At 39.2% G+C, this 24215-nt stretch overlaps 1 protein-coding gene across 1 annotated transcript in view; it reads right to left on the bottom strand.

The window, feature by feature from the left end:
- The window catches only part of ABCA4 (ATP binding cassette subfamily A member 4), a 63997-nt gene that overhangs the window by 38730 nt on the left and 1052 nt on the right, over positions 1-24215 (bottom strand). The window contains exons 2-13 of the mRNA XM_066192428.1: positions 22670-22763; positions 22011-22152; positions 20032-20171; positions 17186-17313; positions 12692-12889; positions 10043-10132; positions 9423-9663; positions 7836-7975; positions 7166-7282; positions 6207-6404; positions 2855-3060; positions 1872-2048 (exon numbers count right to left, since the gene is read on the bottom strand). Coding sequence (XP_066048525.1) covers positions 1872-2048; positions 2855-3060; positions 6207-6404; positions 7166-7282; positions 7836-7975; positions 9423-9663; positions 10043-10132; positions 12692-12889; positions 17186-17313; positions 20032-20171; positions 22011-22152; positions 22670-22763 — 1871 coding nt within the window. The remainder of the gene's footprint in view (positions 1-1871; positions 2049-2854; positions 3061-6206; positions 6405-7165; positions 7283-7835; positions 7976-9422; positions 9664-10042; positions 10133-12691; positions 12890-17185; positions 17314-20031; positions 20172-22010; positions 22153-22669; positions 22764-24215) is intronic.

Raw genomic sequence — 24215 nt, 5'->3', positions numbered from 1 at the left:
GTCAGGAAATTGGATCTAGCTGAGACAGAGTTAATTTTCCCCCAGCAGCCCTCACACTGCTGGGCTCTGCATGGATGGCTAGAAAGGTGTTGATAATACACCAGTGTTTTGCCTACAGCTGGGCAGTGCTGGCACAGCATCAGAGCTCTCTCTCCAACATTCCCACTTCACCACTAGGCAGGGGGTGGGCACAACACTGGGAGGGGACACAACCAGTACAGCTGACCCAAACAGACCATAGGGATATTCCATACTGTGTCTGCTCAGATATAAAATCTAAGAAAGAGGAGGAGAAATGGGGGTATTTGATATTTTCAACATTTGTCTTCCAAAGCAACTGCTGTGCATGCTGAATCCCTGTTTCCCAGGAAGCAGCTGGACATAGCTGGATGGGAAATAGTGAATAAATCTTTGGGTTATTTTTGTTTTAGCTTTAGTAAAGAGCCTTATCTTGACCTACAAGTTGTTTTCCATCTTAGTTTCTTCTCCCTTCTTTCTGAGGAAGAGGGTGATAGAGAGGCTTGGTGGACACCTGGCATCCAGTCAAGGTCAACTCACCACGGCCCTTGCCACCCAAAGTGGGCTGAGACAGAGGCAGTTTTCTGTTAAGCACACTACAGTTACAGGAGTTATTAAGCAAGGTCCTGTGCAGGACACAGTTTGTCGGCTGCATTGTTTATCTCTTTATTTTGCTGAGTCTGGGAACACGTTTACATAAAAAATGTGTCCCTGGCATTGGTGGCCTTGCTGTGCTGGGGGAGTTATCTTACAAAGAGCATGAGGGAATACATCTCCCTCTCCCTAGCTAGGATTGATGTGGATGGTTTTATTATTCAGGCTCCCAGGGCACTTGCTCATTCTTATATGAGTTGTTTAATAGTACTAATTAACGCTGCTATGTATTATGGGGTTTGTGGAATCCAGGGTTGATTGTTTAAAGGTCAAAAGCTCATAGTTGCTGAAAACAAGGAGCAAAAAATATTCAGCTTCTTAAGTCTGAGCCCTATAGAACTATATTTTTGCCATATGCTATCAAAGCTATGTCAGTGTCAAAACAAAGGTGAAATCTTCACTTTTTGACCAAAAATTCCTGAAAAGCAATCTGATCTGGAGTAACAAACCCATGCTGTTGTGATACGGCCTGGGGCACACTGAGTTTTGCCTGTTGGTGGACACATATAACCAGCTAGGCCATGCACAACACTGCCTACAGGTTTCCATGAGGGTGTACTTGCCTCACTTAGGCAGGGTCTCTGCACAGATGGGGTTTCTGCCTCTGCAGGATTCTCAGTGGGGAAGAAATAGACAGCAGGCCTGCCAACGTGATGTTTTGTAAGACCAACACATAGTGACTGATGGGAATGACAGGTCAATCTATGTGTCTGTAATTTGCTTTTGTCAGAAGTAGTAGCATTTATCTGCAGAGAGCACACTGACAGGACTATGAAAAGATTTCTCTGATGTCTTTTTTTTTTTTTTTTTTTTTTTTTTTTTTTTTTTTGGACTGAAAAGTATACAGGACATCTGGAGAGTCACAGACTGCAGCATTGCAGCTGGCACACCATGAACAGGGAAGAAAATTGGACAAAAACGGCTGCTTTTAAGGGGCTAGTGTATTGAGTTCATTTTAGGCCTGGACACTGGATGCAACAAAGGCCAGGACTGGGATTAAGGGTAGAATGGGTGGTTTGTGGAGTCTGGGTTATGACACAATAAGGGAAAAACCAAATTAATTCAGTTGTGCTCAGTACCACTCTTGCATTTATACCTTAGGACATTCATAACTTCAGGTTAATTGTGGCGTTTGAGAATCTTAAACCATCCAGCAATCCAAGTATTCAACAGAATTAAGACGAACTGTTTTTACTCACACATCATCCACAAAACACGGATATGGCATTTGCTGGAGATAAATTCCCAATGGCACTTCAGTGCTGGTCTGGGCCTTTATAATCCCATGCTCAATCATGTCCTGGAGATAGGCAAAGCCTCCCCAGATATAACGTAAATCATCCACAGGATCAGCTCTTGGACCGGGATCCCAGTACCTCAAAAGAAAATTCACATGGAAAACATTTGAGTAAGCAGTGACTTTAGGGAAGGGTTGTGGGGAAAATAAATTAATTAATGAATGAATAAATTAAATAATCTTTGCAACTGAAATTGTAGGGGCACTGCCTGGACTTGTCTTTTCTAGACACTGGTCTATCAGACCATATTGTTTAAGAAAGTGGAAGGCTCTTTTTTTTCCTTTCATCTTCTCTGCATTGACTTGGAATAGCAATTTTGGCCAAAAGTGTACATAAATTAGTCAGGTAGCAGAGTAACTGTTCTAGAATGGAAATATCTGTATTTGGAATATGGTATCCTTGGAGATTAAACTGGAACAACTGGATTGCAATTACCAGATACCATTATATTCTTCTGTAGACAATCCTGAGAAATTCTACCCCTTTAAGAGAGTTTATTTGATGGGGACTTGAGGAGAAACAGCAGAGAAGTTCTGCTGGCCAGGTGGAGGAGAGCTGAGTCACAATCCATGTAGGACTTCCTTGTCTGTCTTTCCCAGTGGTGCGGCCATCTCAAAACTGAAGCAAGTCACTGAACAGCTTCTGAGCAGAATAAACCCTTTGCCTTGTATTCCTGCACCTGCCCACTGCTTGGCTTATCACAAGAGTGATAACATTCATGTTAGTACCTGGTAACTGGAAATGGATTTCTGTGCTCACTACAGAATAAGTGTTAACAAATACAGTTGGATTTCCTTTACGCATCCAACACAGGTTCTAACACCCTTATGTCTCTCATATTTATGTTATGTCAGGCAAGAACTGAGAAGTAACTATCAGGTTACCTGTCTTTAATTTTGTTTGTTTTCTCCACTGCGTCTATATCCATTCGGATCTTGTATGTCACATGTGGTGGAAGATTGCTGGTTGTAGTTTCTATGTCTGGAAAAACCACAGCAGCCCATAATTTGTTTTCCTCCAGCAGATAAAGGGCTTGACGAGTCAGTTGAGTTTCATCAAGATAACCTTCAAATTTATCCAAGGTCAAACACTACAAATAATTACAAAGAGAAAAATTGCATGGGAATAAAATAGTAAGAGGTATACATTAAAGCAAACACCAGTGGTTGAAAACAGAAAACGAAAGTAGGTTCAGCTGACACCGTTGTTATTTTCAGCTTTATGATGAAACTATGAAGAGTTGACTCTCTCCTCCCTGCTTCAGTCTAGGAAATGCCTGAGTGAATACTAGAGAGCTAAATGATGACTGATCTGTAAGAAAAGAACATTGGCTGTGGACTTCAGATGAAAAGCACTTTGTCAAGTGAAGCACTGGGAAAAGTCAGAGCATACATTTAAATTTTAATGTTTCTTAGGTATTTCAACATTTATTCCTACGTAACACCAGACAAGTCATTCATTTATCTAAGTGGTCATATTGTGTCCCTGCTGAATTCTGACACGCAATTTACCTGCTGACCTAAGTTTAACATAACATTTTTATTGGCTATCTCAATTTACAGAAGTCTTCTTTCTTAGTCTTTGTAATTACTGCAAACTGTATTCTTATCAATGCATATACAAGACAAAAATTCATCCAAACCTACGTTCTTTATGTTCCGCCATTTAAGTCCTACTTAGCAGGCATTGTAAAACAAAGATTGTGAATGCTATAAACTCTAGCATCAGGGTTGTCTGTCTGTAAAATTACAGATTCATCTTTGTATATTCAGCTTCTGCCCTTCAGAATTGGCAAAATATTAACAGAGAGTAGAAGTATGTAACCCCTGATGGACTGGAAAGATACTTATTGAATTCCTTTGCTTCATAAAATTCCAACAGGCTAACTTGTTTGATCTTATCTTCTCCATCATTTCTTGCAAGCCAGTAACTAAAAATTAGTCCACATCAAAGGGCTCATACTGGTAACTTGTTATTTAATCTTAAAGAATCCTTTACTTAATCTTTCCCTGTGAGAAATCATGCTCTGTTTCCTTTAGAACTTGTACTATCACAGCTTAATGGGCTCTATATGAAAATATATTTTTAACTCAGAACAGAAAAGTGCTTAAATTGATAACACTATTTTGTGGCTTCATTCTTCATGGTGTTTATAGGTGTTCATTTTCCCTTTCGCTTCAGAAAACTAAAATATGTAGAATTTCATATCAGAAAGCAAAATAAGGCAGAAAACTTTGCATGCCATAAGAGAAATAAAATCAGACTGATGGCTCATGCTCCATTAATTTTTTGGGATACATTTATCCCACATGGTATTAGCTAAGTTTAGGAATTCAGTATAGTTCTTGCAAAAGTGGCAGTGTGTGCATAACAACCCCTCCTGTGGAGCTGGGTCTTTGCAGGGTCTGGAGGATTATTTGCTGTTTCTTTATCAGGAGGAATTATTTTCAAGATACTTATTTCAGCTGCAGAAGAACTCAGACAGTTCTTCAGAGGAATCTGTGAGAATGATACTCAAAGTACTGACAGCAACTGAACTTGTCTGGATTTTCACTACAGAACAGACAGTGCTAGAGTGGGCTGAGGAGCAGCATAGGCTCTCGTCCAGGAGTCCAGTAAAGGAAGCTGCAGGTGCTCAAAACAGAAAACACAAATGCTTATAGATCTTGTCCATGAGTAGAATGAAACCAAAGCTTGTATAAGAACATAGGCAAAGACAGGGCTGTTGCAACAATTCACACAGTTTGAAAGTGAAAAGACATTTTTTACAGTAATCTATGAGCCAAAAGCTAGAATTTATTTTTTTTAATATGAATTGCATTCAAAACAAAGAGTGTATACTCTACCTAGGCTTCTCTTTTCCCATAGTGAATTTGAACTCAGTTTGTGTCCTCATAAACCTCACAATATACAATTTAATTTATCAACTACTTGGGGAAATTTATTTCAAATCTCCTCCCAGTAATTATTTAACAATTCGAAATGGTCCAATGAAAGTGGGAAAACCAAAACCAAAATAGTAAGAACAGGTTTGGAAGATAAAACCAGAGAATAATAAACATAAAGAGGTGACTGTGTAGCTCTTGCTAACAGTTTAGCTGTTCTGTGGCCTAAGGTAATCAAAGAGAAGAACAGGAAATTCTTGGGGTGGTGAGGAGGAGCAGCCACTGCATAATTTGTGGGATTCTCAGCTGCATCACAGTTTGCAGCAGAGCCTTTGAGTCGCCAAAGATGGGTGCTGGCAACACACCTGTTCTCATTGCATACTACGGTGGTAAGGAGAAGGCTATTCCCAAAGGGAGCTAATTGTTGCCATTGTGTCTGGCACAGTGGGAAAACATTCCAAGTGCCTCCGTGTAAACAGCAGACTTTAAAGAATAAGCTCATTACAAAGAACATTAGGACACAAAGATCTATTACCAGGTACAGTAACTGTTCTGATATTATTGATGTTCCAGCACTGACCTGCTGCATGCAATATATTTCGCTCAGTTCGACAAGAAATAATTCTGCTCACATGATACAAAAGGATCATTAAATGAACCAGCAGAGCTTTGTGCAAAGCCTTTATTGTTCCTTCTTGTGCTAGCTGTAGGAAGGCAAATAAACTTTCGGTTCCTGCCTTCTTTCAGGAGACAAATGGTCCACTGAACTGGATTGAAATTAGGAGTTAGGCTTAGTCTTGTTGCCTTTAACTAGTACAATTTTCTCTCAAAAATCCTCAGAAGGCACCACTGAAAACAATTTGCTAGAGAAGAGGGGTACAGATTTCAGGAAAGAGACAGACATCTTGTTAGAGGTGACCGCAGAACAAGTGGAAACTCCCTCATTGGTTTCAATGGAATTTGGTGCTTAAAAACCGGCAAGTGGACTTAACAAAGAACTGTTAGTTTCTCTGCTCCTGACCTTTCTGAAATTAGTGGCCTGTTGGTTATTAATACTTACAAAAAAACATTTATTTGAGGTTTTGCATTCACTTTCTGCCTACATTTAACCAACATTTTGAATAAAGCATTTGAAAATCATCAAATTGAACTTTTTAAAATAATAAGTATTCATGTACTTGTGCCACTGTATTATTCTTAACACATGCTTTTAATAATGAGATTCAACTTGAAACAAACAAAGATTTTATGATTTTAACTTTCTTGTCTGTCACCACAGACCCCAGTACTACCTAACTGGTTTTAAGATATCCTCTACAACCATTCCCTGAAGGAGCAGGTCTGACCTTACCTCCAAATACTGACTGAGCAAACGCAGAACTTGGTCTACAGCACTGAAGATGTTCCTCCAGTCAAAGTCAACCATTCCCTTCTCCCGGCTCCTTGAAGATCCATTGTGGAGAAAGTTGATGATATGTTCTGCAGTGAAGCCTTCTGCACCCATCTGGCTGTTCAGGAAGTCTCTCACTGTAGGGTGCTTCAGAGAGTCCTGAAGAAACATATCATGACAGCTTTGCCACAACGACTGTCTTTCCAGGCCCTGTTTAGCTAGAAAGGTTTCCACTTCCATAACTCTTTCAACAGATAAACAAGAATGAAAGGGTAAGCTAAGGAATCAATTTTACAAATGGGTAATTGCGTAACTGGATGTGTGAACTGAAGAATGGATGAAAAAAGTTTTCCTTGACTATTTATTGCATTCTTTCCTTATAAGGAAAAGGATAAATGTTATAAATGTCTAATACAATACAGAAAAATGAGAAAACCAAAGGTTTTTTCTAATATGAACTGCTTTATAAACTTTAACTACAGAGAGTAATTGCAGCTGATCAAAGTCAAATCTAAATGATGCAGAAATAAGCAATTTCCCAAAATAAATTTGTCTGGCCCAGAAAAAGTATGGTCTTACTGCCTTCTTCGCCTATACAGAATTCAAGAAAATCAAGTTGTCTGTTCTTGAAAGACATTTTGGGGAGGTAGGAAAGCAGCACTTGCTGCCTTTTTAAAGAATTCATTAGCCAGATTCTTGACTGCCCAGATCTGAGGTTTTGCCACAGGGATGCTGTAACGCATCTATGCCTTGCCTTCAAACCAAGCTCAGCAGCCAACAGCCTTAAAGGCCAAAACTTCCTTGCTGCAAAGGCTGTGCTTCTGCCCAGACGTTTCAAATTAATTGTCTTCTCCATTAATAAAAAGAAAAGATGGTGAAAGGCTGCTCTTACTGAGGATCTTTGATAAATTATAACATACACGGATCATATTCATTTGCAGGCTGTTTTGAAAGAAGTTCCACAGCTGAGGTCCTACTTCCTCCCAAGCTTTGGTCAACAGTTGGAGGCGTTCAAGTTCCTCGAAAGTGGAGTTTGCCTGATGAAAAAGCCAGCAGCAAAGAGTGTTAGAAACCTAAGGAGCCAGACAGAATTTATGATCCATCCAGGATTTGGTGACAGGGGAACCACCAACTTAGTTGCAGTTTTTACCATGTTAGTTTCCACCACGGTAGCAACCATGATGTTGCTATTGGTTTGCAATATCTCAGTGTTAGTCTCAATAAGCTTATACAAGCCTCACAGTTGCCCCAGTTAAATATTTACTGGCACAGAGCTGCTCATGTTTCTACCTCTGTAAAATAAATATTTCTATGCTTACTAGTGTAGATGCGGAATTATACCAACAAAAAGCTGCTTGGGTGAGCTGGAAAAACCATGCAGCATGGACAAGGATGGGATGAATCAGTGAAGACCTGTCTTCTGTTTTTTAAACAGAGTACCTGTCCTTCCTCTGAGGACCATCAGAACAAATGGAGTTTTGAGAAGAAAATCTTATTAGGCTGAGGTAATTGGGTAACTGCTTTCCAAAAGATGTTTCTTGGGATGCAATCTTTTAGAAATACACACTTTTGCATTTCAGAACTTCTTACATTTTTTACGATTTCCCGTACAGAAGGTGAATCAGGAACAAAGAGAATTTTTCCCATCAGCAGGGGCTTCACAGCACTCCAGGCTATTTTGGTTAAAGGGTTTGATTCCAAGTTCTGGATCAATGCATTACAAAACGGTGCTAAAGACAGAAAGAAAGACAGTCTTTATGTAACCCTACTAAAATCCTATCACACATAACATCCTGCAGGGCTTTTTGCTGGGAGTACAGACAGTTTGAATCTGACTGAGTTAAAGCACATTCTGCAATGCAGAAGTACAATGACTGAATGGATAGAAAAGATAGATTAAGTAGGTATTTGAGTTGTAAAATATGCTATGGGAATTGGAAAAGCAAACATAAATAACCATTTGAAAGCTGCTGTTATTTACATGGTATTTGAAATGGGAGGAAACAAGAGAGCTCAGAGCTCACTGAGCAGTTTGAGCTTCATTGGCTTTACTCCTAATGACTTAGCTCCTTTGTATTGTAGTTGACATTGACACAAAGCTGATCCTGCGGGCTTAGATGTTGAACTCTGGAACAGTTCAGAACTGGATCCTACAATAATTTAAAATTAAACATTTTAATGTAAATATTTTTATCTTACCCCTGCACTGTGAAGTAATTAATTTACTTGGATAGCATTCAATTAATTTCTTTCCTGGCTGAAGAGATGGAGTACTGGGCCTTTTACAGGTCTTTGGAAGTCTCAGTCATAAGTAGAGCCAAGTATCAACACAAGCAGTGAAAGGTAGGAGTCTCTGTAAGCCAACTGCTCATCTGTACTTTGTAACCATGCAATCATAGCTATCATAGCAGAAGGGACACAGAACTACCAGCTATAACATCAGTGGTAATACAGAAAACACTGCTGGTGAACTCAGTGTGGAGAAAACCTTAAAAAATAGAAAACTAAATAGCAAACAGAAGGGAACATAATAAAAAGACAAAATAACAAATGGTAAAAAAAATGGGTTCTTTGCATTATATCCTATTACAATAGGAGGAAATAAATAGTGAGGAAACAAAAGCAACAGAAATTGGTAAATTGAAATATCTTCTATGTGAAATGTAATCATGCTGTAGAACATTACTGCTACAAAATAAATGTACTCCTACCCAGGAAGGAAACAGCCACCATGTATCAAATTGACTATTATTTGAAAGGAGAGATTTTTAAATTCCTGTGCCCCAGGCCATCAAACAAGTTAAGAGAAAAAATGAAGTTTAGAAAAATATTTTGGAGAAAAGTAATCCAGAATGCCACACTGCCTTTTCCTGAACCTTCTTCAGGGGCATCTTGTTCTTCCTTATGTCAGTAGCATATAATAGAAGATAAAACAGAGGGACTGTCTTAATTAGGATCATGCCTATGTTTATGCCTCCATATTAAAAGAAAATGCCTATTTCTGTCAATTCCTGGGCTTCTCTGCTTCCAGCTATGAAGTAAATTCATTTCACCTGACACTAATTTCCAGAATCAACTGCTTTAAAATGTTATTTATAAAAGCAACATTCTATGCTAGTACTTGAACATAAGTTGCGGCTGTCAAGAGTCTCTTAATGGTTTGGTGGAAAAACTTACTGGTTGTATTATCATAAAGATAACTAGATTTCTTCCTTGTTGAGTCAATCCCCAGGAAAGCTTTGTAGTTGTTATCTTCATACCAGTTGAAGGAAAGCACTCTGGATCCACCTCCTTCTGGGTAGCCACAGAAAAGATCCGACAGGGAACTCACCAAGTGGCCTAAGGATTCTGGCCTCCCATCTTGTACAAATGGTTGCAGAACCCTCAAAAGGTCCTGAACGCTTGGCTTCCTGGCCAGCTGCAGTAAGACAAGACTTGGTTAATTGCAGCCCTCAAAGCAGGTAAGTATTTGCTGAGGTCACAGTTATGCCCAGATGGTAAAGTGTGAATGCAGTCAGAACCTCATCCTTTCATCTCCTCTGCCCTGGGCACGGCAACATTTTCAGTTCTTGTTTTTCATATCTTTTGTGAAGAAAAGAATACACTTCAGAATTGCCACGCTATGCCCACATTTATTTTGTAATGAGAGAAGAATGAATTTTTAAGGCATCAGCTCTTCCCCAACAAGTCTGTTTTCTTCCTGGTAAAGCAGGAAACTGGAACATTAAAACAACAAAGGGAAACAAGGACTATGGGCTACGCAGAAAAGTGATGTAATCTGTTATTAGACCACTTACCTTTTGCACTGCTTGGGAGACATTAGACAGCACCCTCCCCCAGGCCTTCAGGTCAGCACCTGGTGAGTTTCTGTCCAGCACAGTGGGAAGCTATGGATACATAAAAAATAGAGATGAGCTTCTACATGACAACAGTTATAACAATGAGAAGAAAATCCAAAGAGCATCTCTGTAGCTCAAATTCTTTGAGTTATTTGGAACAATATCTTATAAGCCTATCTTATGGGGACACAAATCCAGTACTCACGCGCAGACACACAGTAGTCTGTGTAAATGTTCTTTCTAATACAAGGCTGAAACAAACACAGGACACTTAAAATATGTCTTGAGATTTGTTCTGCTCATCTAAGCCCACCATGACAAAAGGTGCAAAAATGCAGGAACTGGGACATTTGAGAAGCTTCTTCTCACAGAGGCTATTCTTCCAGTGAGATATACAGGCTCATAGAAACTTTCAAATTCAGCTAAGGTTTGATACAGAAGCCCCCATTTGCCATACAGGTAAGTAATTTGTAGAACTTTATACTTCAGAGATTTCCTGGTTTTGGACGGTCTGGTTCTCACTGTCTGTCAAACCTGAGAGAAACCATTACATTCCCAGTCTCCTGCAGACTGACCAAACTGCCTTTTCAATAAAAGTCAACATTGTATATATATCAATGACTTAAGAGAAACAGGTGACACCATGATGTGCTGTCACATAACACTTTGTCTGCATCACTGCATCCTTCTTTGTCAGCTGTCTAAAGAATCACATATGCACTTGGACCTGGCACTCTGGAGGCTTTCTCAGGCATTTTTTCTCCTATTACAACAAAATATAAAATTGGATTGTAGATAGCTAGACTGTGATATTTATGAGACAAGCCCCTAAAAAGCCTTCCCCAAAAATGCATATACACCCTGCTGATTGCCTGCCATCCCATTCAGTCAGCAGGTGATTAAGAAAGCAGAAAGCTGCACCGTGTAGGTATCTGGCAGGGAGTCACAAAAGCAAGAGTTTTTTATGGAAAGCTCATGTTAGCATGTTCTGATCTGTCACTTGATGTCCTGGCAGGAAGAATACATGCAGGGCTTCAAAATGCACTTTTCCTTGTCCCCTAAGGGGAAAGAGTCTGCGCAAAGATTATACAGTGTTCTTGGAGCACCAGCCTCAACCTGGTCTTTTTGAAACTCTGAGGAACAAGAATTGTAAACCTGTAAAAAAGCTGGGCAGTACATTGTGAATATTCACATGAAATCCTCAAATACCGAAAACCTATCTTAGAAATACTGTAGTATTAATTCTCTGCGACTTCCAGCAAGCATAAGATACATTAAAACATAAGACAATTTGTTTTTAGGAATGGAAGACAGCAGCTTTCAGAAGCTGACCACAAATTCTTATCAGGGTTGATAAAATCACATAGGCACAATGACTAACTATCAATGCTACAATAATCAAACTGTGTTTTGCTGGTGTGTCAGTTACAGCTGCTGGCATCCTCTGTTCCCAGTTCTGGGAAAGTCAGAGCTGAACAAACTCCATGTTAAATTAATCATAATGCTACACTGCTGTAGCAGAAGAGTTCAATCAATACTTCCTATGCAACTTGAGGAATTTTTCATACATCCTGTCTGCTTCTATAAAGCAAACTGACAATGTGATCATGTCATGACATTACATTACACGGTGAAAAACAGCAAATTAAATTCATTGTTGAAAAATGTAAAGCATGATCATAGGGAAAACAAACATGAAAGATGTGTACACAGTGATGGACACTTAAGTTTGCTACCATGAGGAAAGAGACCTTTGAGCCTTTATTAATAGTTCTCTGAAAGCACCACCTCAGTGTGCAGAAGACAAATGAAATACTATAAAAATATGCCATTTAATATTTATTTATTTGATATAATTTGTATTTTATTATATATTTTAAAGTAATAATATTAATCTGCTGATAGATAGATAGATAGATAGATAGATAGATAGATAGATAGATAGAGTGACATAATATCTCCACACTAAACCAAGGCTGCATAAGTGGTAATTTGTAGCAAGGTCACAGTAAAAAGAGGAACACAAAGAAGGGCAAAGAAAATGAACAGAGGTAAGGAAAAGCTTCTATAGAAAGAGTGATGAAAACCAGCACAACTTCCTAGTTTGGTTGGTTTGGGTTTTATAAAAATGTCTCACATGGCTATGCCAACTCAAGCTGCATCATGACTTTGACTGCAGCATAAAATTCTGTCATGCTGGATGGAGCAAAGATAGAATGGGCTGAAGTGGGTATTTTCAGAATCCTCAGGAAGGTCCTGTAGGGTTTGCCACACACTGTTTTGCTATAGAGACTGGAAAGATCAGATAATATTTCAACACAAACTTTAAATTAAAAACTGCATTAGAATCTCTTAGTTCTGCTGTACTGTGAATTCAATCTGTTTCATTCCAAAACACACTCAGAACTATCTGGTGTCCTGCTGATGGTAGGTTAAGAATCACACATCCAAAACCTTACATTTGGAGGGGTACATAAACCAAGACCACTTGGAAAATTGGTGATGTATTGCAAAAAAAAATTCTTGAAGGGCAATGAAACATAAGCAAAAAAGAAAAAAAAAAAAAAAAGGACTACATAAGGCAGGATTAATTGTGGTAATACTCACCAGCCGAAATAGCTTAAAGAAATCAACATTTGCATACAAGGCATCTTCTACTCTTTGTAGACTGTCCTGGGACAGGGCACACATGGCCTTGTGTACAGAAGGGAGACCTCTTCGGCTGCTGAAGATAATGAAGCGGTCCAGGAGCATCTCACTGCAAGCAATGTCCTTCAGAGTCAAGCTAGGGACACCATAGGCAAACTGCAACCAAAACCAATGTTTCACTTACTATTATGAAACTTGCATACTGCTCAGGAACAATTAAAAATGTATCAAAAGTGGACAGTTTGATATCAGCCCCTGCTAATATTTTAATGAATGGCAGAGAGATGTGGTCAGCTGAAGCATCAACCCTTGAATCACCTTCACTCGATATTATGCTAGATCACCTTGCCTCCAGACACATTTTTCATCTTTTCATTAGCGAGTTTTCCTTCAATTGCTAAAGTCCCTGTGAGTCATCTTCCCCTCCTCACTGTCATCTAAGCACACCTGAAGCCATGCCACCCATCCTTGTGGCTAAGGGGGGATAGTTGCAGCTTGTTTGAAATTATTTTCCCAGGATCACATGATGGAACAATACCACTCTACCTTTTGTGTTCAGGTTAGTTATATTTTTGCCATTACTTGCTCTGAGGGAAAAAAAAAAAAAAAAAAAAGGGCCAATACCTCTGATTCTCAAGCTTGATTTACCTCAGCATTCTGTTTCAGTTATGACTATTCCACTACAATGCTTCCCACAGCCATTATTCACTGTCACTCTGCACAGGCACATAGCCAGGATTTACAAAGCCATTTTACATTAAATCACACCCACTTACTGATTAGCACTTCTAACACAAACATGGAACAGAAAAAGCCCAAATTTTTATCTTTAGTGTTTGACTAATGGGAATGTATTAGTTTATGTATAAACCACTGTAAATACAGAATAACTCTATAGACATCAGTAGATTTACATGGGATTTACATTGTTTCTATGGAATGCTCTTTGCAGTCTATGAATAAATTCTACTTACTTTACAATATAAAGAATACATAATAAAAAGTAGTCCAGGAAATTGCTTATAAGCTAATGTTCCCATCCTCTGTCCATCTCCTTTCACAGTGCAAATTTAAGGAAAACAGCTCTGTGATGGTTGTTAAGGAAAACACTGTGATGACTGTAAATGCCTACTGTGTTTGAGATGAACACAGACTTTCAGACAAGCAAGAACTATGCACTGACACAGTATTATTAGACTAAATGAATTTAATAAGCTGCACAAAAAAGAAATTGTCAAAATCTACCCAGAAAATAATTTTCTTTAGGCAAAATAATCTGCTGAGCATTCCAGTCTTTAAGACATGGATTGAAAAAACACACCATACCTATACCAGGTCAGAAATAGGTGCACATTCATTTTTATCTAAGCAAATTAGGAAATTCATCATTATCAAATTTTTATATGTGCAAATCTCCTGTTATTAGCAGCTAAGACTTGTTTGGCAGTGCCTGTAAAGAGAACATTTAAAAACACAGAGGAACAAGAAGAAAATAATTTAATTGCTTTGGAGAGCGGATTCAAAGTAGACTGAGGAGTAATTCATTAAGTGCTTCATCTGCCAGAAGCTATCAACCAAAGTGCAAGTATGGCTCTGGAAAGTCAGCATCCAGAATACGAAAGGCAGAGGCAGGGAGGTCTAGAATAACATTGTATTTTGTCTGCCATGACTGCCCTGAGTTTCAGATGATGGAGCTGCAGTCGACAAAAAAAGAAAGGCTTCTGAATTACATACAGATTGTATTTCGAAATTATGATGCAAAAAAGAGATGCAAACTTCTAGAAGTATCTGAGAGGCACTATCATCATTCAGCTGAACTGATACAAAGGCATTGTTAACACTAGTTAGACAATGTAGAGAGAGGCAGAATGCAAAAGAAGGAATTCAACTGATAGATCTAGTCTGTCTTGCAAAAAACCTCCAAAACCATACACCCCTGCCTTCCCTCAAACTGGAACATTTGAATTGGAAAAAATTAGTTTATGTCAGTGAAATAATTTGCATATTGGCTTGGTCACTTATGTCCTGGGCATGTGTGTGGTAAGAACAGCATTTTTTAACCATACACGCCTCATTTGGTGTGGTCCTCATCAGGCAGCATCAGCTGCAATGAAACAGGGCTGCACAGGGAGGCAGCCTGGGAACCTTGATTTGACTTGTGAAATGAGGAAATAGTGACATTAACATCACTGAGAAGGATAAACACAGAAAAAAAAGAGTTGTTATTTACAAACTGTAACTGCATTTCAAGAATGTTCATGAACAGATGGGATTAGAAAAACATCAAACCTCCGCCCTTCCAATTTTTCCGGTAGGCTGTGCTGCTGCCAATCTTTCCTGAACTTCTTATTGTGTTTTAACATCAGTTTCTTATCTTTATCTTAGAATGACTCAAAAAAGCAGGCCCTCAGAGGGAAACTTCAATACTTTTTTTTTTTTTTTAATCAATGTGTCACTGTTTAGCCCAAGCTGGCAAGACGAAGTCCAAATTATTTTTTCAGCTAGTTGGCTGTTTGATCAGGTTTAGCTTTCAGCTCTGTGTGTCATTTCCTGACTCCCAGGCGGCTCAGACCTAGATCTCCAGCCAGCTGTTGGCAACAGTCAGGCTTTTGTAAACAAGTTGCTTTCAGGTTGATCAGCTCTGTGCCATCAGCAGCAGGGGGAAGGGGTGTACAGAAATATGCAGGCTAACAGAGCAGCATGAAGAACTGGAGATGAACTATCACAGTTGAGGGTTAAGAAAACCATAGATCTAGGGCCTAGTCATGGCTCTGAAACTTCCACCTCAACCATGCATAAGTCCAGCCCAAGCAACTTGCTTATCAAGAAGGGCTACTGGAATGAAGCAAATTATCTCGCACAGAAAATGCACTGTTCAGTTCCTACTGAAAATAATTCTCTTGTTGTGTCTTTAAAATTATGAGATTAGTTTTTCTGCATTATTTTCACCTGAAAGAAGTATTCACAGCACTTTCTTTCCTCATAGCTGTAAATCAGCTCTGGTGAGATGACCTTGTGTGCCTGTAATTACTGCTAACAAGGAAACTGTATAGAGGGCAGCAAAAGTGGTATTGAACTCTCCCAGCTTCCTCTAACCAATGCTCAATTTCTTTATTTTCCAGCATAAAAATTTCTTTCTGCATCAGCACAGAAAATACAGCAGAAAGACACCACATTCCAGCAGGTTTCAACCTTTTTTTTTGGTGATGGTGTTGAAAACTTCAGTCCTGCATACACTGGCAAGCAGAATTTTCAGCAGTAGATGAATGAATGCCACTGGGGAGTTAATAGAGTCTAATACAGCAGCACTCAGTTCTCCTGACACAGCAGACCTCTGGTGTAGAAGAGGTTAGGGATGAATAGGGAAAGAGAAACCTGGCAGGATATTTGTGTATATTCTCCTTGCCACAAGCAGCAAGGAAGCAAATTTTCAACATCTCAGCTGACACAGGGAAAATATGTAGGATGTCTTAATTGACACTGGCTTTGGTATGATCTTGTGGTAACATTCCATGATAAAGTGAGGAGATGGGAGCGCTTCCCCAGGTACCAATCAAGAATACAGCAGATAAGTGATTTGGTTACTGGTCACACCGGCTGGAATCTGGAACCAGCACAAAATGAGCTGCATGAAAGGTGATGAATGCCCTCCCTCTTTCTGCCCACACGCAGTTTCAGTATTTGCATTTTATGTGCCAGTGAAACAGAGGAATTGTGTCTTTCAGCCTCAATTATTCACTTGCTTCCACCCACATTAATGCAGTGTAGAAATTGTTCCAGAATTCCAATTCAGCAACATTCATTCATTAATGTATCATTCCTCACAGAGCTCCCAGCCATACAGAAGCAGAGACAGCCTGGACTTGGTCAAACAGAGCTCCCTGCTTAGCTGCTTCAGGAGGGATTTGACCTGTGCTTTTCACTCTGAATTTTCTGAGCAGAGCTATTATTCAATCAGAATCTAAGAAAGTGGCTCTACTTCTCCACTTCCACCTATTCATATGAGACAATACCAAAAAGCCACCATGCTGACATTAGGGCAGAGAATTTAAATTATAAACTAAGAACCTCCAATAATTCTTCTCTCATCAGGGCTATTATCTCACAAGGATGCACAACTTCACTATGCTTTTGAGTCAAGTCTTCAGTCATGGACACGGATGCAGTACTTGCCAGTACTGTTTCTTGATGCTCATTATCTGGGTGCCACAACAAGGTTTTATTTTATTTTATAGTTTATTAATATTTAATGCATAATCAAAATGTTTTTTGAAGAAAAACCAAACATCTCTTCCTCTAGATTCACAAAAAACAAAGGGAGAAATTGCAGAAATGACCCATAAGGCATCAGTTATTCTGGGCCCAAGGCCTTCACTGAGGCTCCTTTGCACACAGAGCTGGGAGATTCTTTCCTCACAGATAACAACTTGGTAACTGTTAAACTCTACCCACCTGTTCAGGGCGCACTTGAGCATTAATAAGCTGGTAAACAACAAAATCTGTGAGGCCAACACTTTCTAGCAAGAAGGAAGTGAGGGTCTCCCCATCTTTCAAAATGTCTAGAATTCGTATTCCTCTTCCTGGATGAAAAAGGAATGCACAGATCAGTGAGATACCAAACAAAGGAAGTAAAAGAACAACTCATATCCCGGCTTAAACATGCGAAAAAAGAATGCGCTTTGGCTCTTATACCTAGTCGTGACTAACTGGGGCTAAAATCATTTTTGCAATTCAAAATCTTTTTAATCCTTTGTTGGGAAATGATAATTAGAAAATGCTGAGTGTTCTGGCTCTGCATAACTGGTCCCTCAAAGACGTTTCAGACTAGGGCTTCAGCAATGGACACACTGAAAGCAGCCCTGACTGCATTCGAAAGTGTCTGATTCTTTCTTACGTAATGCTTCATTTTAAATGTTCAGATTCAAGTATGCTACTGTTCTTAGTGTCCTTTCTTCTGAGCCTTGTATAAATAACTTTAGTCAACCTTTTGCATTTACACTAATTTACGACTTGCCGTCAATCAATTTTGGTTAACCTTATTCTCTAGCATTATGAAAGTGACCCTTGAAAATCTTCCATGAGAAAAAACTCAATTTCTTTGGAGAAGCAGAAAGTGTAGCTTATGCTTCATATTAAACTAGATGAACAACTACTCTTCAGGCAAGCCAGTGAGGCCACCCACAGTTAAATTAGACACATATAAGGGGCCACCAAATTTCCCTGATACTCTCTGTGACAATACTCAAAACACTGCTGCTCCTAAAGTCAAACAGTTCCAATATTTTAAAACTTGTCTCTGCTACAAACCTGATCAGTGAGAACTCTGCCTCAACATCGTGCAAGAGACAAGTTTGGAAACTTAACTGGAGTTGTTATTCAATAAACATAAGCTAACTTAACTTAGCTCATGTTCATCGAATATTTATTATAACTTTATTAAAGGTACCTCACACAGCATCCACAGACTTTGGTGGTAAAGAATTCTTGAATAGCTCTAATTCTTCCAGTCCTTAGAACAGGCAATTGAAACTAACAGGAGCAGTGTGTATCCTACTGACATAGGGAATGTAACTATAGACATTTCTAATAAATCTGCCCTCCATTCTGTGAGCTGAGTCTTATCAGAGTTTGCCAACTAACTTCCACAATTCCGTCTGCACTAAGCATATTCTAGCCTGAGGCTACAGGGCCTGAGAACTTCTTCAATTGTTTCTCCACATATTTATTCAAGCAGTAAACACTGAAAACAATAGCAGGGGTCTGTCCCTCATATTCTTACTGATGCCTGTCCTGGAATCCAGGCAGTGTGGAGGAAAAAGCACACCACAAGAGCACATCTCATCAAAACTGTCAGTGCAAACGGAGACTGGGACAAGGAAGGTCTGGGATCAAGAGGTAGGTCTGATTTCAGGAACCAGTAGAAGGGGCAATTTTAACTCTGACATGTGCAAATCTTGTTCAACTTTGCAGCTATTCTATGAAGATTGTTAATTAAAAGCAATAGTAATAAGCTGTAAAAACAGACAACTTAAATAGCCAATCTTTCAGTAACTTTTTCTGTATGAAAAAGATGGCAATTCATATTTTATTAGTTAAGCTTCAGAACTGACCTTACTATGTTTTATATAATAGGAAATTCCAAACTGCTATTTTTTTAAAAGTAAAACTCATTTAAAACCCCCACAGATTCTGAAGGATCATTAACATTATATGTCACAGGATTGATGGGAATGCACTCTATATTTCATGAGTAAATTTGATACGGGATGCAAAGGCAACTTCCTAAACCATGGGGTGTGGTCACTTAGCAATACATAGCAAACCCACAGCATGGCATGCTTTTCCTTGCCTTTAAATAGTCAGGTTTGATTTCTATGGCTGGGTACAAACAACAGCTCAGATTATACTTAAGTTCTTGTTTACATTCTGGGGTATTTGGTTGTCTCACTGTTATTTACAAGGAGAAAATCCTGTTTTTACTCCTAGTTATAAATCTCTGATAGGATAGTGGACCATGTGTATCAGATGGTTTATACACATCCTATTAAAATAAATGGAGAGTGACTAATTTTAGTAAGAATGGTCTTCCTGTGAGGATTTGAGAATGGGACAGATCAATTCACAAAGCCAGACCATTTTTATACCTTTAGTTTTAGGAGTACCTTTTCAAATCCTTTACTTCAAGTCCAAAAAGTTAATAACTATACCATTTCCTGTTTTCCCCAGGACTGTGTTTTGAGCTTGGCAAGTTGCTTTAAATAAAAGTTAATGCAATGAATTTGCGATTTGCAGTTCTGTTTATAAGTGTTCAATGCTTTCTCTTTCTAAAAACATTATGAGGAGTTTCCTTCTTCACTGTTTCAAACCTGTTTTAGCTAAGACTGTGACAAAACACCTCTAAGCACTTCTCTGGGTCATGGTACTGGCATATATTCAGACATGTTCCTAATTTTCCATTCTTCTGCATCTCCCAGTGAAAACTTCTCACTGCTTCTGCTTTTACTATAATAATTATTGACATTTCTTCAGCCATGTTTTACTTTTTGTGGTGAGATATCCATGCTTTTCAAGTTTTGTCTATAGTTATTTAAGGAAGATAATTATAAAACGGAGCTGACTGCCTCTCTCCCTTAAATGACAGGTGTTTGTCACTGAACAGATTTTAACTCACCCTAACAACAGCAGAGTAACAGCTACATGTGAAATGTATTATAATGTTGCCAGCCTCCAAAGTAACTACTATCCAGCTCTCAGAAGGAAAAATTAAATCCTCTAAAGGATATAGACACAACAATTACCTGCAATTCTTTCAGGATTAGTTCTCATTGTTTCCATAAACTGAGTCATTATGATCAGTTCTTCCCAGATTCTTCCAAGGTCATGGATTTCAGGGGCTTCCAGTAAAAGCTCCTGAGCATCTCTATATACCCTTGCAAGGCTGAAAGGAGAAACAATGAATATATAATAATTTAAGAGTGATGACTCTTGAGAACCTTTCAAGTAAAAAAAAAACCTCCAAAAAAGCAAACAAAAAAAAAAAAAAAAACTAAAAAAGAAAAAAAAAAGAAAAGAAAAAGTAAAGTTGACTCTGTATTAGAGATGAGGAAAAAAAAAGTTGCTCTGTCCTCAGTTTCAGGTAGTCTGGGGTTCAGTTAGATTTGAAAGTCCACAGAAGTCTTAAGAGGGCTACTGGTGTTGCAGAAGGTTGGCCATTCATAATATTTTTCATTAGCCATGCTGGTCTTTCTGGGGACAGGGGACCTTCTCAGACAACCTGTATCTCACAGAGTGCAAATCTGCCCTGGTTCTAGCCCAGACCCAGCTACAGCTGGTGAATGGGGCACTCTGGGCACATGCTCAGCCTAGCAAGTGACACGGAATTATTCACAAACAGAAACATCCTTCCCCCCCCCCCCCCCCCACCTGTTAGGTCTCTTCAGAATATTTCTTCTAGAAGGAGCAGGAAAACACAAGTAACAAATAGTCACAGGCAGTTTTTCTAAGCAAGGATGCAACCAGATCCCGTGTTTATGAACAAGCATAAAAAATTCTTACTATCAGGTACACTTCATTACACTTCTTTAACAGTATTATGTTTTTCCATGCATGCAATAGTGTATCTCAGTCCACATGACTCATTTTAGCTTACAGGAAACAACAAACAGGAAGGACCAAATTCTTTCAGAAAACACAATGAATTTACTTCTGCTGTAGTGCACTGAATTTACTGGGACTGACAGAGTGGCAGTTTGCTCTGTAACAAGCAACCTAGAAAAACTAGGATGTACAGAAAACAGAATCCTCTAGCTTCACTGCGCATCTGACTGTACCCCACCAAAAATGTTCAGTAATTTTAAATCCTGTTCACTAGGAACAAAGGGTCAAATGGTGAGTTAAGTCCACGTTACAGACTTTCACATGACAGGGGCTTCAATGGCCTTCACATTATTAGCTCATCAGTTCTAATCATTGGATGCTCCAAAGTGGACTTTGCAACAGGGAGATTTGCAGCATTTTTTATATTTAGGCTAGTGGGGTTTTTTGCTCTAAGGATCATTGTCTGCTACACTTTCTTCCATGACTCAGCTGTAACAAACAATGCAATAAAACACTCCCACAGCCCTTTCTCAGTAATAGTCTGGAAATCTCCCATCCTCCTATTTTACAAACAAGCTTAGTATCTGAAGGTTATGTGCTGATTAAAGTTTCACAAGTATATAGCCAAAACCGGTGCTATATAAGAAGTAGCAGTGCAGGTTCCTATTTGCTGCTACTTCATCAGAGATCTCAGTCAGAAGGGACAGCTCTAGTGATGAGAAAAGGCTTAGGGATTCCACGCTCTTTTATCAAAAAGGTTTGTCCCAAGACATTTAGTAAGCAGGTTCTTATGGATTTTATTAAGTGAACATGTTCCCTAGAGACTTGCACTGAAGTCTCTCTCTAAAAGGCCAAACCTACCATTGCGAGCTTTGTTTCAACTTTGCTGACCATTAATAGCATGAAACCAAAGAGCTAGAACTGAAAATCTTTGTCTTCCACTGTTTGCACACTGGTGTGTTATTATCTTTCCTCTTCATTCACACCACAGAACAATTCTTTAAAATATTCCTTGGTGAATAGTGAGAGGCCCTTCCAAGCAAAGTGAGGATACTCCAGCCTTTCTCCCTGCATCATTCATGCCCATGAACACCCAACAGGTGCCCAGAGCAAGCTCTGAGCAGTTCCCTAGCAGGCCCATATTGCTGCCACCCAGACTCACACATACAGATCTGCTTACATGGAATTTTTGTAGTTGGACACTACACCTGGACCCTCTCCGGGGGTTGGGCTGCGGAAACAGGGATTGTTCATGTTACAGAAGATGCCGTGTAACCATGGCAGTGTTCCTGCTGATGGCATTGCCTTGTTTGGGAAGTGACCTAGAGTATTGAAACACAAAATATTAATTGTTAGGTGTCTTTTCTAATGCAGCCTTTGTGAACATAAATAGTATGATGTGTTGGCTTCCTCTACAGAAGGAATGTGATAGGAATCATATGGTTTATGTTTTACTGAGAAAAAAGAAGTCACCAATATAATCAATATGGCCATTTTCAACAGAAATTAATTCTGAATAATGTCAAGGGCTTTTTTAAATTGGTAGTGAGGTAGTACTTTCTCAGTACCAGAATTAGAGAAATCCAAAACTAGACAGCATCTTGAGACCCCAAGTAAGTCTGAGCAGAAAGCATCTCACAGGAAAACTAGGTGTTTTTTTAATGTCTTCACTGGTAAGTCTTACAGTACATGGCTACAAATAACTAAGCTACTCGAACTGAAGTCTGTTCTTTCATCACTGGACAGTAACAGTCTGCAAACAGCTCCCAATACCTTTGTCTGAGAACACCTGGCCACGACATGCAAGTCACATCATGATAACATCTTAAACATTCTTACATTCGTGTTGGCGGTACAGTGGATTGGCTTTCCTCAGCCAGACAAGTACAAGAAACAGTAACAGAGGCCATACAAGCTCCACTAGAAAACGAAGCTGGAAAAAAAGGAAAAAAGGAAATGAAAAATAAATTTTACACATAGACCACCATAGAGTCACTAGGTGGCTGAAGTGATGAGACCTCCTCTCACAGCAGAAAAACCCAGTGCAGCACGTGCCCACAACTATCCTTTGCCTGTTTCACCATTTGAAAAGGACACCCAACAGAGGATTTCATCAGAATGCCATGAAGCATAACCATTCACTCTGTACTCAGTGGCTTCTCCAACTCTTCTAAAGAAATATCTAAGCATCCTGACTGAGGTAGAAAGAGGCAGAAGGTATTCCATGAATCTACAATAAGGATTAGATATAAGAGACAAAAGGATCTTTTTAATCCACACTTTGACACTGCTGGGCTCATTAGCAGGCTGTCAGTACTGTGCTTACCCAAAGACTTCAGCATAAGCTTTACATACTTTGACCTTTACTTTTGCTTCTTTTTGTCGTCATCCATTTCAATGTTTTTAATTTTCTAATACCTGTAGAAATGTATGTACTAAGATCAAACCCCTTATTCAACAACACAGAAGACCCTACCAAAGGCCACTTATTGCCCAGACTTTTCACTTAGAACAGTCACCGGCTCCAGTGTCATGCCAGAAAATCAAGGGCACTGCTTTACCACAGAGGAACATCCTGCCTGCGTTTCAGTCTGTTTCCTCCACTCCTGTGTTTCAGTTTGTTTTGCTGCCTCTGTGTGTTTTGGCAGAGGTTTGAAACTACAATCCTTTGATCCTCTAACACAGGCCTTGGACTCTGAGGAGCAGCGATGGGATTTTTGTGTCCAGGCACATGGCATTTTTTTGCTCCTCCCTGTAACAGCCAAGACAAAATATCTTCAGAACAAGGGTTGTAGTCATGCACAGGAAAGCCCTCCTTGTTTCTTTACCTTTGCTCCCTCCTTCTCAGCCAGGCACCAAATATGTAATAATAATGTACATAGCAGCAGAGCCAAAGACAAGATGGGTTACACATGAATGTTGTTTTGGGCAAAAGGCACTTCACAGCACGATTAAAAACCGGTTTTTTTTTGGAGCTGCCCAGTTTTTCTACTATAATTTTGTCTAACAGCTTTAGTTAGGCACAACATATGCTTAAAGCAAAAGGGTAGAAAGCTTTACACCAGGCAACAATTTGCTATTTCATGTTTTTCCTCTTAAGGGTTTCCTTTCTAAAACAGAACAATAACAAAAAAACCCACCCACCACCACCACGGAAGTTATGCATGCTTGATCTTTTTAAAAGCAGACGAATCTTACCAGCAGCAAAGGGTAAATTACACAATCATTAGAGAGGGAAACCTGACAGCTGTTGTGCACAGCTCAGAGTAGTGTTACAGACCCTTGCCAGCAGGGTCCACAAGATCTGATCAACATCTATTGCCATCCATTTGTGTAAACCATTTGGGACAAGGACTAAACACTCATAAATTCAGAGAGGCAAGAA

The sequence above is a fragment of the Chamaea fasciata genome, unplaced genomic scaffold, assembly GCF_029207755.1.
Source record: "Chamaea fasciata isolate MVZ Bird 193981 ecotype frontalis unplaced genomic scaffold, bChaFas1.0.hap1 SCAF_10, whole genome shotgun sequence".
Classification (NCBI taxonomy): Eukaryota; Metazoa; Chordata; class Aves; order Passeriformes; family Sylviidae; genus Chamaea; species Chamaea fasciata.
Note: the sequence above shows the minus strand (reverse complement) of the source record. Positions and strands in the feature narration are given on the sequence as shown.